This window comes from Amblyomma americanum, chromosome 3 (assembly GCF_052857255.1).
Source record: "Amblyomma americanum isolate KBUSLIRL-KWMA chromosome 3, ASM5285725v1, whole genome shotgun sequence".
Classification (NCBI taxonomy): domain Eukaryota; kingdom Metazoa; phylum Arthropoda; class Arachnida; order Ixodida; family Ixodidae; genus Amblyomma; species Amblyomma americanum.
In genome coordinates, this window is record NC_135499.1 from 190,414,648 (window position 1) to 190,433,618 (window position 18,971).

At 42.8% G+C, this 18,971-nt stretch overlaps 1 protein-coding gene across 1 annotated transcript in view; it reads left to right on the forward strand.

The window, feature by feature from the left end:
- LOC144125694 (late secretory pathway protein AVL9 homolog) overlaps window positions 1-18,971 on the forward strand; it is a 40,149-nt gene that overhangs the window by 2,001 nt on the left and 19,177 nt on the right. Inside the window, exons 2-12 of the mRNA XM_077659312.1 lie at window positions 286-415; window positions 1,032-1,117; window positions 5,149-5,377; window positions 6,662-6,741; window positions 6,959-7,028; window positions 9,391-9,553; window positions 10,095-10,526; window positions 13,331-13,481; window positions 14,755-15,021; window positions 16,945-17,079; window positions 18,448-18,586. Of these exons, the coding sequence (XP_077515438.1) occupies window positions 286-415; window positions 1,032-1,117; window positions 5,149-5,377; window positions 6,662-6,741; window positions 6,959-7,028; window positions 9,391-9,553; window positions 10,095-10,526; window positions 13,331-13,481; window positions 14,755-15,021; window positions 16,945-17,079; window positions 18,448-18,586 (1,882 nt within the window). The remainder of the gene's footprint in view (window positions 1-285; window positions 416-1,031; window positions 1,118-5,148; window positions 5,378-6,661; window positions 6,742-6,958; window positions 7,029-9,390; window positions 9,554-10,094; window positions 10,527-13,330; window positions 13,482-14,754; window positions 15,022-16,944; window positions 17,080-18,447; window positions 18,587-18,971) is intronic.

Here is an 18,971-nt window from a genome sequence, read left to right on the forward strand (position 1 = left end):
GGAAAGCTTCAGGAAGAAGGTTTCACCTTGGTTTCAAACATGGCAGCTGCATCCGCATACTTATTACACTACTAGTAGTTTTAATTTGGTACTCTCATCACTACTGTGCAGGCAGAAGTGTTTACGGTCTGCAGCATTTGAAGGCAGTGTTGGAATTCTTTAGAATAGTTTGCCAAAGCTTGGCTGGCTTTTTGGAACTCTATCTGCATTATCTTGTTGACATAAAATGATGACAAAGCTTTGACAATGACCTCTGTCTCCTGTTGTTCTGTGCTTGATGGCCAGTTGGAGTATGCTTACCCACCAATACTGGGAAGAGGAGAGACAGGAGCTCAGGAGAACCAGGATCTGCCAGATGCGTGGAAACATCTTCCATCCCTCGCATTGCCCGATGGTGCCCACAATTATGAAGAAGGTATGACGACACTGCTTTCTTGTAGTAAATATTGCTCTGCTCTTCAGACAGAAGCTTGCAGTGGGTGGACAGTGCAAAGAATGGCAGAACTATTAGGGTACTTAGATTATAATACTTATTTGTCATGTGCTTAAATTTCATGCTATGTTAAATGGAAACGTTCTGGTTGTTACTAAATTACTTTCTGGAAGGAGTTTATGTTTACACTTAAAGATGAGGGCTCAAACAATTTTGGTATGATGAAAAAAAAAAAGTGATGGAAGCAATGTGAAGTAGTGCAAATGATGCTAGTCCATATTACTACACAAATATAACACCGAGTGTCACAAGGGCATCCGGACATCATGGTACACTTGACATCGTTTCGTTTACAACTTACAAAAATTTGTAGCAACTCAACACCTGATGATTCGGGTCGTTATCAATTGCAGGGTAGAAATGAGTGCAGTTGTGCAGTTAAACTTGGAAGTAGAATGTTACTTATTCGTGACTGGCAGTGCCGTCTCCTAAAGGTAAAAAAAAAAAAAAAAGTTACTGGTGTTGTAAGGATTTTATTGTGTGTATGATGATGCATAAAGCACATCGGTCGAACTATTCCACTTCTTCTCCCTTTCAGACACTGTGTACTTTCACTTGCCAGCTTTGGATAACCCAAGGCAAACTGTTTTTGGGATATCCTGCTATCGACAGATCAGTGCAGAGGTAAACATAGCATTTTATTTTTCTACTTTGAATCAACACGGACCTCTCTTGAAACAATGTCATGCTTCCTCCCCTTTAGACATTACAAACTGCGCACCACTAGTGCAGCTTGTGTGTTAAGTGAATGCCAATTGAGTGCAGAGTTGTGTGCGTAGCATGCAGCAATCAGTCAGGCTGATACCTTTGTTGTTCCAGCCCTTCTGTGCCAGCCCTCACTACCCTCAGATAGACACCTTCACTTGTGGCTAAGCTGAAGGGCAGAAATACGAGGGCTCAGTGTTATTGTTGAAGTTGCTACAGTTTATATTTAGTTTGTGAGCTCATGGTGAATTCAGTACATCTTGAGAAAGAATGTTTTTTTCTGCATATATAACTTCGGTGTGGTCCTCATGTGACGCGGTTTGGGATTTAAGAAGTAAGTTATCTATGCTGCTATCATAGAAGCCAGACACAAGCTGGGCACTTTTCTAAGGTGCCTGCTCATGCTGGCTTTTAGAAGCTTCCCATACAGCAGACAGGGCATTCCACATAGAAGTTATTTGTGTGTGTATGTTTTGAAACAAATTCTGAAAAGGCACTTCAGTTATTACGGTACTCAAATGGGAAAAAGTATTTCTTGCTGTATTATGCAGTGCATATGAGGTTGACCATTTTTTGCAGTGCTCGTTTCTGTCATCTCAACAGAGCATACAGTTTAGAAGCATTGAAACCATTTAATGGTGGAACCTTTTTGCATATACAATGTAAATTTTTGCCTTATTTTTTCAATGTTTCTTACCATTTCTGTTAACCACTTCAGTGGAGAAATATTTGAAATTGAAACAGGGATTGATTTGGGTATATGGTTCCTTTTTTTGATGTCAGCTTCATCTGCAAACTGCGCTAAGACTTGGAAAGATGAGCTAGAATGTTTTTGGCGGCAGTAACATTCTTTCTACTGTAGATGATGTCTGTAATGTATAGAAAGCATGCGCACTGTCAGCAGTTTGTCTTTTCTCGCAAAACCAGATTGACATCCATCTAATCTTGAAATATGGGCTTAATTTTTGGTGCAGTTATTGTGTTCCCATGGAACAGGGGCAGATTTAAGGGGACATGCTCCAGAACATAACATTTTTGTTAATATTTGGTGCTAGGTGGCTGAAAATTTCAGTTGAATGGTCTTTGCCAGATTTTTTTTAAATATGTTGTCCGTTTTCACCTGTCTTGCTTGGTTCAATTTTCGGCAGTCATGTATTTCAAATCTTGGGGCATTTTTTTTCGCTTATTTGTTGCCAGTATGGACATACAACACCACTGAACAATATCCCATTTTGCTTACTATGATTCCTTGTATGCAGGAAAAAAAGTGTGCCATGTAAAATATTTCACAGTGGTTTGAATGCAAAAGCACTGAAAAAAAAAAAATTAGTTCTTTTATATTTTTTGTTACTTTCATTATTTTTTATTTCCACTCTTCCTTCCTTCCTTCCTTCCTTCCTTCCGTCCGTCCGTCCGTCAGTCTGTCGGTTCCTTCGTTCTTTCTTTCTTTCTGTTTCTTTCTTTCTTTTTTCTTCCTTGCTTTCTTTCTGTCTCTCTCTCTCTTTCTTTCTTTCTTCGATGAGCAATATAATGCTTTTGCATTAATAACTTGTGGGCCTTCTTGTCTACATTCTTAAGAAAATGCTATAGCATTTAGGTTGCCTGCTATGGTGTCTACAGTGAGTGTCTAATGTTCATGCAATTTTCTTGGAAAAGCTGGTTTGGTTTATGGGTGTTTAACGTCCCTAAGCGACTCAGGCTATGAGGGACGCCGTAGTGAAGGACTCCGGAAATTTCGACCACCTGGGGTTCTTTCACGTGCACTGACATCGCACAGCACACGGGCCTCTAGAATTCCGCCTCCATCGAAATTCGACCGCCGCGGCCGGGATCGAACCCGCGTCTTTAGGGCCGGCAGCCGAGCGCCATAACCACTCAGCCACCGCGGCGGCTTTTCTTGGAAAAGCTCCAGTTGGAAATGATACCATTGCCTCATATGGTATGCATGTTTTATCACCTTCTAGAATGTTCCAGTACCTCCCATTGGATTATCCTATAGGATTATACTGATCTGACCCACTAATCTACCTTAATCCGCCAACTAATCCTAGCTAATACACCTTAATTCATATTTTTGGGGTGAGCCCACTTCTATATCTTGGAGGTCCACAGATTTTCAAACTTGGTGGTGCCCTGTGATGGCGCACTGGTGATCACATGGTGTTCATGACGTCGCGACCCTTTCAATCGCATTCATAGATCGCGGGGAGTCCTCATGCCACTACTGGCGCAGTGGCGCAGCAGTTAAACGATGTGCCACTTTTCCGGCAGGTGCCTGTTTCAAACACACCCACCGGTGGTGCTTGTGAGACCCAGATTGCTCTTACCAAGTTCCCGTAAGACCCAGGTGCAGCGCAATGGTGGGCAGGTGGCAACTGCATTGAATATATGCCAATAAATTTTATTGGCACATGTCACGGGGGGTAGGTAGTTCACAACCCAGTGGGCAGGTTGCCACGTGCCATGGTGGCCAGGTTGTGATGACGTCACAAGGTCATGTGACCTCTCTTGACCAATCATTTAGAACTGCAAACTTGGTTGTGCTCTCTGATTGTTCATTTGGGGTGTCATGACCCCAGCTGACCAACCAGGTAGGGTCATGTGAACCCAAATGACCAATCAGGAAATTTCGTCAGGAAGAGACTGAAAGCTGCATGACGACAACCTAAATGCTATTGCATTTAAATAATGCTCTTTAGAAAGTCTCTTTTTGATGAGATCGTAGTGGTTGTAAAAATTTTGAATCTCATTCTGAAATATGAATTGCAATAAAAGTAGTATGAGCTGCATTCTGCATAAAGTAAAGCATATCAGTACCAAATTTCATTGTGATGCAACAAGTGTTAAGTACAAGAGTATCGTGTTTAATACTGAGGTTGCGCGAAGACGTTAAACGAAAAAAAATGTGTTGCAAGTTATTCAAAGAGACAGCGGCGGTGAAGCTTCTGGGGACACGGAAACTGCAGTTTCAAATTGCTTTTTTCGAGCTATGAAACTGCCGAAGGACTCGTCTGAAAGAAAAAGGTTTGTCTACCTACTTGCAGCACCGCAATGGTGGGAAACATAGCTATTTAAATTTGTCACCATTCGAAAGTAGTTAAATTCTGCTTATTTTTCGATCACTTGTCTTGTTTACATCGCAATTTTTAGTAATTCGACTCTGATATTGTTAGACATGAAATAGGAAGGCTTACTCATAACAAAAAAAGCAAAAATAAGAAATGTGATTTTTAGACACGTCGCCATTTTTTCACGCTCATGTCCGCTTAAAGGGCCCCAGAAAGGGGTGTTCGAGATTGGCTTTAAAATGCTTGCACCATGTAGAGTACAGGCCACCGAGCGTCCATGCTGCGTATGAGACCTCAAAAGCGAGCAGGAAATTTACAGTACATTTTTAAAAATTCCCGCTTTCACACCTCGCGGCGACGCGTGGCGCCGGGCTTTCACGCGAAAACCTGGCATACGACGTCACGTCGTGTAATGATGTCAGCAGCCGGGGGTTATCATTGGTTCACAGCGCCAAATTCTCTCAGACGTCACGCGCCACCACGGCCGTGGCCACTATGCGGGCGCCGCAGCCGGCGGAGGTGGGGAGGGGCCAAGTGGGTGAGGCAGGCGGAGGAGCACCACTGTTTTGGCATGCGAGAGGAGAGGGAAAGGTGCGAAGACGCGGAAGTTCAAAATTTTTTTGCACATAACTCAGCTTCCACAAAACGCATTACAAAAATTGTTGCTGGAGGATAATTACGAAGCGGCATGCTTTAAAGTTCCAGACATATCGCAACTTTATTGAGAGCATCTTACTGGGGCCCTTTAAAGACGCATAAAAACCTCAGCATGGCCCATATTTTTGCTTCCCTGACTGATTTTATACTGTAGCAACATTCCATGGTGTTTGGTTGGACATTATCTGGATGCTGCCCTAATTTTATTCTTGCTCCTATTCACAGATGTTGCTGCGTCGTGGCTCGGACGTGACACGTAGCTCAGTCCAGAAGAGTGTGTGTGTGCTGAGCCGGCTTCCCCTGTATGGGCTGATCCAGGCCAAGTTGCAGCTAGTGACACATGCGTACTTTGAAGAACGAGACTTCAGCCAGGTGGCGCTGCTCAAGGAGACATACCAGAACCTGAATGCCCTGTTATCATCTGACATGCTACGTGGCGGGCAGCCATACCTAGGTGAGCATGGTCAGCTTGTTGGGCCTTGCTGGGCTCAGAATGTGCATAGTAACATGATCTGGTTTTAGCAGCTGATGTTGATCCTTGGAGAGGTGAATGGGCTTGCAGATTACTTATACTACTAGCGTGACTACTATGACATGCGTATGAATAATCTGCACTTTCAAGTCTGCTGTTCTACAGCATACTGCTCATGCCATTCAGTGCTACGTATTGCTTTCTTTCTGGTCTTGATCTTTAGTACAAAAACCTAAATGTGGCTTTGTTGCCTGGCCTTGCTTTGGACAATATTTTTGGCACATAGAATTTTCAGGGCCGTGAGCTGCTTTCCATAATGAGAGGTTGTATCAGGTGTAGTATAATCGCCTGAGTTGCTCCGAATTTATCTTTTTATTCTTTTTTTTTAGTAAGTAACTCTCTAAGGATGGATTTACCACAGTGGCGGCCTAGAGATTTGGGCATCCACTTCATGCATTTTGCAATGGGTACAAACTTTCCCCTGGCCTGGTGCTCGGCTTTCTCTGGTGTGAAATGCTTGGAAAAAGGGGTCTCTGACCCTTTGTGCAGATGAAACGCCATGTGCCATTAATCATCATCATCATCTGAGGACAGGCAGATTTCAATTTTCTACTAAAGGAACCAATACAATGTCAACCTTTATCACACAGTGTATAATAAGCTGTTTTCGGAAATGAGACATGTCAGTATGTCAAGACTAGTAATGTTGTGGCTGAAGAGCTTTCTAGCTTACTGGTCGTGTGTTATGTGAGACGGAAGGGACACATCCTATCAGTGCCCATTATTTATTAAAGTTTTTATTTTAATTGCTCTTCTGCAGACATTAATATGATCACATGTTTTACTGCACCATATTTATCAAATGCTGAAGACTGGTATTCTCTGAAATCTAAAAAAAAAAGCAGCTTTGGCTGAGGCATTGCAGTGTATAGATTAAAAAAAAAATCGGCGGTGGTTTAGCTGTGGTTAAACCTGGAGTGGCACAATAGCTACAGCTGGCCGAGTGGAACTTGGTCATGTGACCAACCACGTGACGAACCACGTGATCAGCCACGGCGCCGCGCCGCCAGCAGCTGCTCCGCACCATGTGACCAACCACGTGACAGCGTGGCGGTGCAGCCACAGGGTGGCACGCCACCACGCTGAAGGCTCGAAATGCTACTGTAATGTAGCTATCACTACAAAAAATATATCTTTGTTCCTTTTTCCTCGGTTTTTTTTAACTGCTGTTACAGCATGTCTCGATCCTTGCATCCATGTTTGCAGGACTGTCTTCACGTGACCTCATTCTGCACTTCAAGCACAAGGCAGTTCTGCTTTTTAAGCTGCTACTTCTGGAACGGAAGGTGAGTTGCGTACAGCTAGAGCCACGCATGGGCTACCTTGTGTGACTGGCAGCGGGCCAGAACAAAAGACAGCATGAACGGAAAAATATTGTTGACGGGAGGGTATAGTGAAGCCTGCCGTAGGTGTGTTGCACTGTGGAATGCTGCCAAATCATTGTTTGTGACAATTTTAACGTACAGTGCTGTTGCAATCTTTTCCCTCTCTTTCTCTCACCAGGTGCTCTTTTACAAGACTCCTGTCAAGGATCTCTGCTCCACTATTCTTACCCTCTGTTCACTGTTTCCTGGTAAGTGTTCATGGTGCCCCAACTTTGTTCCTTTTCTTGTCTGTCGTAGTTCTTGTTGGAAATTTAAAGGGTTCTGAAACGCGACCCATTCAGCGATAAGATAAAGCAGCTATAGTCAGGCACAACTCAAGGATGAAGTGACAGACACCCCCGTAAATAACGCCCTCCAGTGGTGTTCACCATTTTTATGACACCATGGTTAATCCCCGCTGTACCATATTAACAGTGCAGCAAACACAGTACAAGGAAAATACACGAAAGGAACACAAAGTTGTTACAAAACTGATTTAAAATAACATTAAACACAAAAATAGAAAATAAAACAAAGAGCAAAACATGAATATGCAAAAAAAAGATAACCAGGGCAGCAGTAACAATGGTACATCAGAAAACAATGTTAAGAGCAACTGAAACTGTGGTACAACATTTCGAACAATACTCAGGTGATAAATGTGTTCATGGGTGTCTTTTAAACACTCCAGGATCAGTGAAAGAGATTATGTTGTCAGGAAGACCGTTCCAGGTATAAGACCAGATGTAAACATATTTTTTAAATAAACACAGAAGAGAAATTAAACAAGACTTTCAAGCATCTGTATATCATTAAGGCTTTTAAGCTGGGAGTCACTGGCGAGGGGACTATGATTGTTAAAATATACCGGGCAGTTCTGCTTTGAATGGACTCCAGCCTTTCTATCAGATTTTTTTGATGGGGAGACCATATAGGTTAGATGAATTCCAACTGTGGGTGAATAAATATAACATTAGCGAGTTTGTGAACAGAGCTAGGCAAGTTTCGAAGCTTTCGTCGTATAAAACCTAACGTCCTTGATGTTTTGTTGCACACTTGAAATGTGAGAGTACCATGAAAAATTTGGTGAGAACTGAATTCCAACGTATTTGTACAACATAGCCATGGATAGGAAGGTGTTATTTATAATGTAGTTGAGGTTAGAAATAGCATACCTGTGGCTAAAAGTCATTGATTTACATTTATTAGAGTTTACAATCATGTGCTAGTTTTTACATCAATCAAGTCTTGAGATCATTTTGAAGGGTCAGGTGGTCAGTCTCTGAAATGACCTTACGGCAAACAACACAGTCATCTGCGAAACGACAAACGGGATGAAATATTGGGGAGGTTGTTAATGTAAATCAGAAAAAGTAAGAATCCAAGTATGCTTTTATGGTATGCCTGAGGTTATGTCAAGTAGCAGTGAGGAAGAACTGTTGGCAACTGTGAATTGTTTATGTAGTGAGAGAAAGTTTCAAAGCCTAGAAAATGTGAGAGAATCAAGAGAAAGGGTAGATAATTTAGTAAACAGCCGGCCGTGTGCAACTCTGTCAAATGCTTTTGAGAAATCTGAAAAAATGCAATCTGTTTGCTGGTTACCATCCATGTTAGAATGCATGTCAATAGTAAATTCAAATTACTGGGTATCACATGAGTAGCCTTTCCTAAAACCATGCTTATTTGAAAAAAAAAGTCATTTCATTCCAGTGGTTGTAAATCTGAGAGGTGATAATATGTTCAAGTAATTTACAGAATATGCATGTTAACGAAATAGGGCGATAGTTATCAGGAGAGTTTTTGTTACCTGTTTTGAAGATAGGGATGACCTTGGCGATATTACAGTCAGTATGCAGTTCTCCTGAAGATAATGATTGCTGGAATACTTGGCACAAAATCTGGCAGGAAATTGAGATGGCATTTTTAAGGATCCTCGAGTTTATGTTGTCCACTCAGGCAGATGAGGATAACTTTAGGTTTTTAATTAGTGATGCAGTACCCTCAGCTCTAATGGTGATAGGCTACATGAATGGGTAGTCAGACTTTGGAACAGTTGGCATACTGGAATGATCTTCCTTAGTAAACAATGATGCATAAAATCTGTTAAACGTGGTTGGACATTCGGTGTCAGCTAGCAGCAAGTCATCGATATTGTGCAGTTGTATGATGTCTTGTTTACTTTCGGGAGATATATTTTGCCTAAATTTTCTAGGATTAATCTGGAATAGCGATGTATTGACTATAGTAGTAATTACTTTTCAGGAGTTCGTTGAATGCATAGTGGAAGTAAAATGATAAAACGTGTTTGTAGGAATGTCTGTAGTTGTGGTAAAATGTGTTATCTTCGTAAGGTTGCTTATAAACTTTTAAATGCTGGAGCTCACAGATAAACAATGGCTGGTTTATTCTTTTTTAAAATCAAATTTTGTTGCTGGTTTTCAGAGCTATTGATATAAGCAGCCTTGTCTTGCCCCTCTTCTGACTTTTTTTAGGGTCCACTTTTCAGTGGAACACCGTGGGGAACTTTTTCTGAAGCTTTCTTTCATTACTTGTTGTGTGCAACTTGTGCAGGCATGCTAGAGCAGGGCCTGCAAGAGTGCGCATGCACGACTGGCCTGCGGCAGCTGAGCTCTGAGCTGCATCCCGAGGAGCATGACTTCCTCGAAGTTCACTTGCGGCACTCACCGAGTGAGCTGAAGCAAAGTCTGGATACCCTCGCCTCGGAGAAAGACAGGCAAGGCACACCATATCTTTGCCTTGCTGTTAGTCTTTGTCTAATGTCAAGCCTGCCTTTTTCTACATTTTGTCCATAGAAACCTCATGGCTCACTGCAAAGACTAAAACTAAGGCTGGCATAAATGATTTGGTCGACAGTTTTTGTTTCAATGTACAGCCTTTGTCAGAAGTAAAGAACACGAAGGGTTTGCTAGGCCATGTAGTCGGGTTCTTGTAGCATCCGTGAAAGTCCTACTGTTTGGAAAAGTGGGGGTGATAGTTTCTTTCGTCTTCAAGAGATTTTGAACGATATCAGTGGATAACAGTCCAAACACCATGACCCAGAAGCACACCTTTTGGGCTCTAAACTTTTAACAAAGGCTGTGCCTGTTGCTGTGCATTCTATTTACAGTGCTTATAACTTTTCATAATCACTATGGATCATAGACTCCTACATGTGCACAGTATTTCTGCTCTGCCAGAGCATTTTCCTAGTGAAAAGGTATCCAACCACAGGACCCTTCTACTGCAGCTAAGGTGATAGTATTCAATTTCTTTAGGAAGAAGGAGCCTGGCTCAGAAGTTCCAGCAAAGGACAAAGAGGCTCACTCACCTGAAGATTTGAGCCTCCTTTCTAAGACAATACGTAATTCGGAGACCAAAAGCCTTGCCAAGCGAGTCGAGTCTATTGAGAATGCAGTAGAAGACCCCAAGTCCCCCCCAGTCAGCCAAAAAGATTCTGAAGAGAGGAAGGAGAAAACGGAGACCCCACGCAAAGATGCCGAGGAGAAGAAAGAGAAGACGGAGGCTCCACGGCTGTCTCTAGGGTCCGTTGGAAAAGAGTTCATCAGCAAGATTCTCCCAGTGAGCCTCGCTGACATCCCATACTTGAACAGGGTGACTGACGACTCTGTGTTTGAAGAAGAGGACAAACTCGTCTCGGAGATAGATGAGCTCCTGGACTCCGATCCCAAGGAGAAGACCGAAATGAGGCAAGTGGCTGCAACTGCCTCACTTCAAATCATTTTTCAACTGGCACTTGCTGTAGTGGCTCAGTGGTTATGGTGCTTGGCTGCTGAGCCCAAGGTGGCGAGACCGAATCCAAGCCTAAGCAGGTGCATTTCGATGCAGGTTAACGGCAAAAATGCCCATTGTACTGTGCAGTGCCAGTGCACATTAAAGGGGCCTGCACCACTTTTTGAGCGTAGTATATAAACTTGCTCAATTGCTAGATTTAGTTTTCATAAACATGTGAGCTAAATATTTGATATGACTTCACATGCAGTAGACAGCCCACATTCTTGCTTGAAAGTTGGCGAGCCCTTTCTGGCGACATTTTCAAATGTGCGCCCTCCTCAATGTCACGATTCTATGTATGTAGGTTTAGAAATGGCTATTTGTCAGGTTCTTTCAGACAACTCACAGTTACCATGATGGCGGCCGGTCAGCGGCGTAGTGCCGGTGCTTCAGGAAGCTTTGTCCCCTAAGAAATTTCTGCAAGCAGCGGCAGCCTGGTGCGCCAAACTGAGGCTGCAGCGTCAGGCACTAAATAAACAAAACATAGAACACTTCATAAATTCATCAACAGGGATATTTAAGCAGGTGGGGCTAGTGCAGGAGTGCCAACCTTTGAGCGTGAAAAAAATGACAAGATTAGAGAGAAAGGCATGAAGATGCTGAACTCAAAATTTTGATTGCAGGTAACCTTGCTTCTACAAAACATGTTTAAAAAAAATCCTTGCTTGAGAATGTCCGTGAAAATGCACCCTTTAACATCCCAAGCACTTCAGCGAAGGTACTGCGCACACATAGATATAGCATTTTCGAGGGTATAATATGTGTTTTTTCTGTCGAATAAATCAGTCGAGAGTCTGCGTTTGTTTTGTTAACCTTCTCGTCCTTGTCTGAGTGTGTGCAGTACCTTTTGTTGAAATGTCTGACCGTCTCGCCCAACAAGCCGCCGTGGTGGCTGAGTGGTTATGGCACTCGGCTGCTGGCCCGAAAGACGCGGGTTCGATCCCGGCCGCGGCGGTCGAATTTCGATGGAGGCGAAATTCTAGAGGCCCGTGTACTGTGCGATGTCAGTGCACATTAAAGAGCCCCAGGTGGTCGAAATTTCCGGAGACCTTCACTACGGCGTCTCTCATAGCCTGAGTCGCTTTGGGACGTTAAACCCCCATAAACCAAACCAAACCGACTCGCCCAACCGACTCGCACACTGCAACTTTAATGAATAATGTTTCAGGGCTCCTTAAAAGAACCTCATGTTATCTGCACTCCTTAACTATTGTGGGTCTCATAGTCAACGTCCAGCTTGCTGAACTGCACATGCCATACCGTTTACCACTTTTCACTTGGCAGTATAAAGAATGTCGAACTAATGAGTGAATGAATGAACATTTGAATATCTCATTTTGGGTGGTACCAAGTCTTTGTTTGTAGGGATGTTCCTGTATGAATTCTTGTGTAATTACATATTTGTTCAGATAGTTTTACTATTTTGAACACAGGTTTTTTTCAATAGCAATCTGCGTTGGCATTGGTTGTGGTTATGCATATAAGACTGATGAGAATTTCAGTCAAAGAGCTTTTCCTGTACAGATGTGCTACTGTACAGTAGGGCAAGTGCTTTGACTGGTATGGAACTTTATTAGATAATACTTTGTGCTTGTTTTCCTCACTAGACATAGTATCCGTGTTTGGGAAGAGGTAGAAAAGCAGCTAATTACAGCATAACTGCCAGGTTTATGCAGAGCGCTGCCTTCCTGTTATGCAGAGCTGTTATGCAGAGTGGTGCTATCAGTTTGCACTAATGAGATTTAAAAGCTTAGAAGCTTGCAAAATGGGTTCAGCTGCCTTGTTGTAAGGTTTACTTCTGCAATCCTTGTTCTTGTGCCAGACTTTGGTTGGTCATGACCATGATTTATTAATGCTGTTTAAGTCTGTTTGAAGCATGGGAATGCACTGTATGCTTGCCTCTGCAAAATCTTGTTTGCATGGACTGAACGAGCTGCTTCCATCAGTGTAACTCCATGCTTGCCTGTCCATTTGCACCTTCCTAGTATTCACTGCTGAATTTACAAGCATTCTGAAGTGTGCTGGGCCACGACGACTAGATGTGTTTAGGCTTGGAGTAAGCAAAACTGCTGTGCCGTTGTCTTTAGCAGCAGTTGGTGCTTAGACCTGGTGTCTGAAAAATTGTAGGCACTCAAGGTCGGTGGCATGTGGTGCAGATCCAGGCAAGGAGGAAACGGCTTCAAAATCGAACGTAAAATTAGTAAAATGAATGATATCAGATGTGGACCACCAGATGTGTTACACTTGCCAATGATGATTTGTGTATGACGAGGTAGTGGCAACAAACAGTTTTCGAGTTTCTGAGAAGTTTCCATTTAAGTTTGTCAGATCAGGTTCCTGTTTTTAGTGAGTTACTGAGTTTGCTGTGGGGATTTTTACATTTTCTTTGGAAAAAGAAACATTGCACCTATAACTAGGGGGTACATTCTATGCCATGACTATGATGCACAAAATTTGAGCAATTTTTTTTATGGACCTCTTGACAACCCTGTGCATAGACTAAACAGAGTGATTGGGTGTAGCATTAATCCAGGCACTCGTTGCTGTCTTGCACAAATGCTGTAGGAGCCTGGCTGATTTTGTTTTTCTAGTGCAAAAATGGATTGGAGGAAGGATGCTGTTGCTATAGACCATGAGTTCAGTATTGTCACTGTTGTGTTTAAAATGCTCTATTGTAATTGGCTTCACAGCAACACTTGCTCTGATCTGTTGGGTGCAGGTCTAAGTTGGAATTTGTAGAACGAGAGGACTGTGACACGGGGAAGTCACCTACGACACCTGTCCCCAGCAAAGACACCTCCAGCATCCTTGCGAACAGAGGTTTCATCTGGAGTAAACTCCCCTCTGCTATCTACAGCCTTACTTCCAGAGTATGCAGTGAGACGTAATCCTCTTCTTTGCATACAGATGCAAGCAGCATGAAAGGGAACACCCGTTTTTGCATAACCAACAACTACTAATCGAGTACTAATGGGAAGCAAATTTTTTTTTGTTTTTGGCTAAACTGTTTTTCTTTCGGAGAATAACCTCCATAATATGCATTATCATTTTTTTTTTCTCTGTTATATTCAGATGCAAGTGTGAACTTTGTATTCCCTTTCATGTTGCTGTTCCAAGACCTGCTGATTTGTTTGAATAGCCCAAGTATGGATTTTGTTTGCAATGCATTGCATCATTTTTAGGAATGTGGAAACGCCATTGAATTAAAGGGACACTGATGACAAATTGAAGTTGGCCTGTATTGGTAGGATACCACATTCTAATCACAAACAGACCATTTTTGCCGAAAATGGAGCCTCTATAAGCTAGAAAAGACCACAAAGTGAAATACACGTGTCGCCTCACTGGCCAGTTTCGCAAGTAAAATGCATGCGTCAAAACCGATTTTTGTGTGCATATTCAAGAAGCTAGGCTATGCCCTTTTCGGTGTAGACATCACGTGTTTGAATCAAGTGGTGTGAATATTTTTAGATTCAATTTTTTCAGCCATGATTGTCTCTTCTGCTACTAGAGGAATCTGGAGAATCAATTCTTTCTGAGAAAATTAGCTGGATTGAGTTGTCCTCGGTGTCCGTCAGTAGGGCTGTCTCATGCTCATACATTCATGTGTGCTTGGCACATTGGTGTTCAGTTCATGCAAGTGAACGAGCCACCAGAACAAAACACAGTGCAGTGGTATTTTTTTCACATAAATAGACAATGCACTGTTTTTTGTCTGGACAGCCCTTACCTTTTTTCAGTAAGGAGTGGTAGTTTGCTGCAGCAACAACTGAGGCCTTTAGGGAGCAATTTTGAACAACAATAAGCTCGATATTATTCTATTTTTTCTAGTTGCAACGATTGTTAACAGCAGTTCTGCTGCCTCGTTGCATTTTGCTTGCCTCTTCTGCGCATGCCTCAGCCTTTGTAAGATATAGGGGAATCATAAAGCCAGCTGTACCAAATTGTGACTCCATGTCTGTGTATTTTGATTCCAGAAGCAGTTGTGAATTGTTGAAGGGCACTGATGGTACTTTTGCCAGTTTTTGTGGAGTGCAGCAACTGGCAATGTCCCATTGGTGTTTTTATGTACGTTAGTAATAATTGAATGGTAGCCACTATATACAAAGTGCAGCCCATTCGATTTCACGTACACACATGCAGGAATCACCATCTGGTGCTACTAAGGGCAGCATACCAGGAGGAGGAGACGATAGTGACCTTCTCAATGAGCTCGATGGATCAACAACCCCGGGTGAAGAGGGCACAGGCTTGGTGACTCTCAACTTTGGCGGTGAAGGAATTGAATTGGGTACTGCCCCAGGCCTGGCCAGCCGTGACCAGGATGACTTGCTGCTTCTTCAAAGCATTCCCAAGGTGATAGCTCTGCCGAATGAGGACTGTGGCCTGCCTCTCTCCATCTTCTCAAAGGCAAGCAGCCCTTGTTGTTCTTGAAAGGTTAGCACTAGTGGAGGAAAGGCTGTTTGCACGCTTTTCTTTTTTTAAAGGATTTTGAGCAAGGCAGTTTCCTTTGTTTTGTTGGGGAGTGACCTATTTTTGTTTTCATTTTTCTCACTTTTACTTTATTTCTTGTCATGAGAGCAGGCAACTTGTGAAAGAGTGTCTGTACCAGGGCTGAAAAAATTCTGCCCCTGTAGTACCTGGCTGCATATTTTAGTGCGCTAGCACTTATAGTGGCCATTCCCCGCATTTGGGTGTTGTGTGTTTGCCTGTTTGTCTGAAGCCGGTTTTGTGGCTAGGTGCTCGCCTGTCCACCGTGTTAGGCGGCAGCCCATTTAGTCATGAGGGTCTGCTCAGGAAGAGCAGCCTGGGTCACAACCCAACCCAGGTCCCACTGATGGCAACACCTGCCATAGCAAATGCCTTGTGCCACTGCACCACTGCTCATCTGCACACCAGGTGGCTTACTCGCTTAGATGTAGCCGATGGTAACCAGGCGAGAACCTGGGGTGCTACGTCACTGCTCACCTGCCCACCAGGTTGCTTACTTGCTAAGGTGTAGACGGTAATAACCTGGTGAGAAACTGGGGCGCTAATTAGGCGGCACCACCCCTAAGTGCACTGAGCTAAATGGAATGAGCAGCAGCGGTTAGGAGGGGGACGTGATTGGAATGATGCTTGCACAGTAGCTAAACTGCAGATTAAGTTGGGGTGGTAATTGGGTGGTAGCTTGGTATCACCTAGTAGGTTGTAGTTGTAACTGACAATTGACGTCATGCTAGTGCACATATCCGCATTTGGCCTAATTACCCAAATTGACTGGGATTTTTTTTTTTTTTTTTTGCACTCTAGCCCGGACCTGAGATGTGCACATTAGCTTTTATTGAGGCCTCTGCTGGATGTTTTCAATCTTTGCCAGATGTCTGAAAATTAATTGAACACAGGTTCTTCTGTCTTTTGTTGTAACATATAGAGCTCTAGATCCATCTTCTCAGTTGTTTTTACTGTTTCCGTTCACTATACAATTATTGCGCCTGTGGTGTATAAAGATAGCATTTGCTTCATCAGTGAAACATAATGCCACCATTATTCAGAACGAGAAAAAGAGAACGTGGTCAGGAGCATATAAAGAAAGGTACAGCATAATGATGTATGATTGGCAAAATGTTGGGACTGTAAGGTAGTTTCCACGTTGCTACTAGTAATGAAACTAGAAGATGCACCTCAAATGTAAATAAGTACAGTAAGTCTGGTGTAAGGTGGTCCGGACTGCTTTTAAAGCCAAAGTTCAGTTGTGAACAGCTAGTGATTTTGTTCACCTTGCTGTGAATTTGGGATTGAACTGGACATGCTGTGACTGACGTTATATAATTTAACATTTCTGACATGCCTTGCTATGAGTTTCAGATGAAACTGGGCATCCTGTGACTGTGGTTATACAAATTGAGGTTATACATTTCAGACATCATAAATGTACTGCATGGATTGCATATATGCTGTAATGTTCTTATGACAGGTAATGTGAAAACGTTTCATTCACTCTGAGGAATATTTTAATATCAGTTGGAGTTGAATACCTATATTCAAGCGTACCTATACAAGCACATGAAGGTACCTAAAGGCACACAGCTTCTTGACTCTCATAATTGCAATATGTTGCACACTTATAATAAAATGCAGTGACATGAATTCATATATAAGAATGAAGCATAAAGACAAGGATGTATTTTGAGAGGAAGCAGCTGCAGCTTAGTCTAATGGATCTGAATGGAGACAACAGGAAATGCATCAGATTACCGATCAAATTGGATGAATTTACGCTGCCGGTTTTGTCCGTAACTGCAGTTGGGAATCAGCGTGTCATTGGTGCACCCATTCTCTCCCTTTCTCCAGGGCTCTCTGTGTTTGCCTTACGTGTCTCTGCCCATCATAGATCTTTTGAGTGACATCAGCATTCGAAGCTGTGTTGTGGGGGCCACCAACGATCTTTTCAAACAAAAGAAGCACCTCTTTGATGTCATCGTTGAGGTACGGCTGCTGTGCGCTACATCGATGTACTAGTACCATTGCCTCCTGTGCTCATTGTGTTGCCTTCGTGCTGTCATTTCATAGGATGAGCTGCAGATCATTTGGAACATGATGACAATATCTGTTCATGTAGTGAATGTGCATAAAGGATGGCTGCAACAGCGAGGAAAGAGTTAAGGCTTTGTGCATGCTATTTAATACCCATGCGGTTCTGCAATACATGGTGGATGAACAGTGCAACAAAGGCAAGACAAGCGCTTGTCTTGCCTTTGTTGCACTGTCACCCATTATGAATGCTTACCAACTCGCCCAAATCTCAGCTTTACTCAGTGCTGCAATACGTTGTCTTCTTTTTCTTAGCCAGAGCTTCAAGCTAACAAAGCACATTGTTTTTAGGCCTTTTCAGGGCTGTAGTGAAGCAAGTGTAAGCTCACACTTGTTACAGGTGATCATAAAGGGTCATCTTGACACCTGTAAATTTGGGATGATGGCTGTTATCCATGCTTATCACTTTAACCTGATGAAACCTTGGAAGTTCTTAACTGTTACTAGAATTTTGAATGCCTGGGCATTACATGGTTAAGATAATTTTACTCCTAACACTGCTGCATTCTAGAAGACTTCTCACTTACCATTGCCTACATCTGACTTATATATTCGTTCCCTGAAAGAACGAATATATACTCGTTCCCTAAAAGAACGGATATATAAGAAAAGATGGTTGAGAATGGTGCACAGGAAAGAGCAACCTGTTATTGCAAACTGATTCGGTATTAGTGTGGCTGTCATCGTTCAGCCTAATGTTTACATAAAGTGCCACCTTCTGCTGAAGCCCTCCCTAAGTTCAGGTCGCTTATTACTAGTATGTCAGGTGAAGAGCTGGAAGTTTTCAATGTAGGTCTGATCCTCGAGTGCATTTTCCAATGTATTGTAATGTATATGGATTGATGACTGATTATTCTATTTATTAGCTCTCCCACAAATCTGAAGTGTTGGGTGAGCTGCCTAACCCTGAAGAAATTAAATTGAACGTTATCACAAGTGTTGAAGGCCTTGAAAAGATAAAAGAATGTAAAAATCGTTGGGATCCATACACTATGGCCTTCAGGCTGTCACGTTATAGAATGTTTTGCTGCATGCAGTTAAGTTAGTTACTTTAAATATTTTGCTATCTTTTTTGGGGGTTGGGAAAGTTTGGCTCCAGGCACTTACTTGTCCTGCCTTAGATATGCCTTTAATCCAATGGCCAGCAGTATTTCTATCTCCCCCACAATAAATTTCCTCCTACAGTAACTCTGAGCTGCAACTAGCTTCATTACTGCCATGCAGTTGAGTACAATCTCAATGTACGATGTTCATCCATGGCAGGTGGATGAGTGTAAGATCACAATCTTGGACAATGACCTTCGACGACAGCTCTACCTCACCATGGAAGACCTTCGGTTTGCGGACTATGTGGTCAAGAATGTTCTTGATGACTCACGAGACCTCTTCCTTGATGGCACATGTCAGTATACCTGCAGCAATTCCAGTACTCTATGGCATGTTGTAATTAAGGCCCCTCATTTTCTGCGGCGAAAAATTTTAAATTCCGCAAATTGAGAACAGGAAATCTGAAATATTCTGTGTAATGCCTCCCACGTGTTCCGCAAATTGAGAACAGGAAATCTGAAATATTCTGTGTAACGCCTCCCACGTGTTAACGCATGCAGCCTTTCACGCAGAAGCGGCCGCGCCCTTTGTCTCGATGGCCGCCCAAGGTTGTTGAGAAGTTGGCTTTTTCTCGCAGCCCACGAGCTTAGTGGGTGAGCTTGCTGTGGGCATCTCAAAGAACAGCAAAAAGAAACGCTCTGCATTCGTAGTTTGGTGCAATATTAATGCAAGGTGCTTTT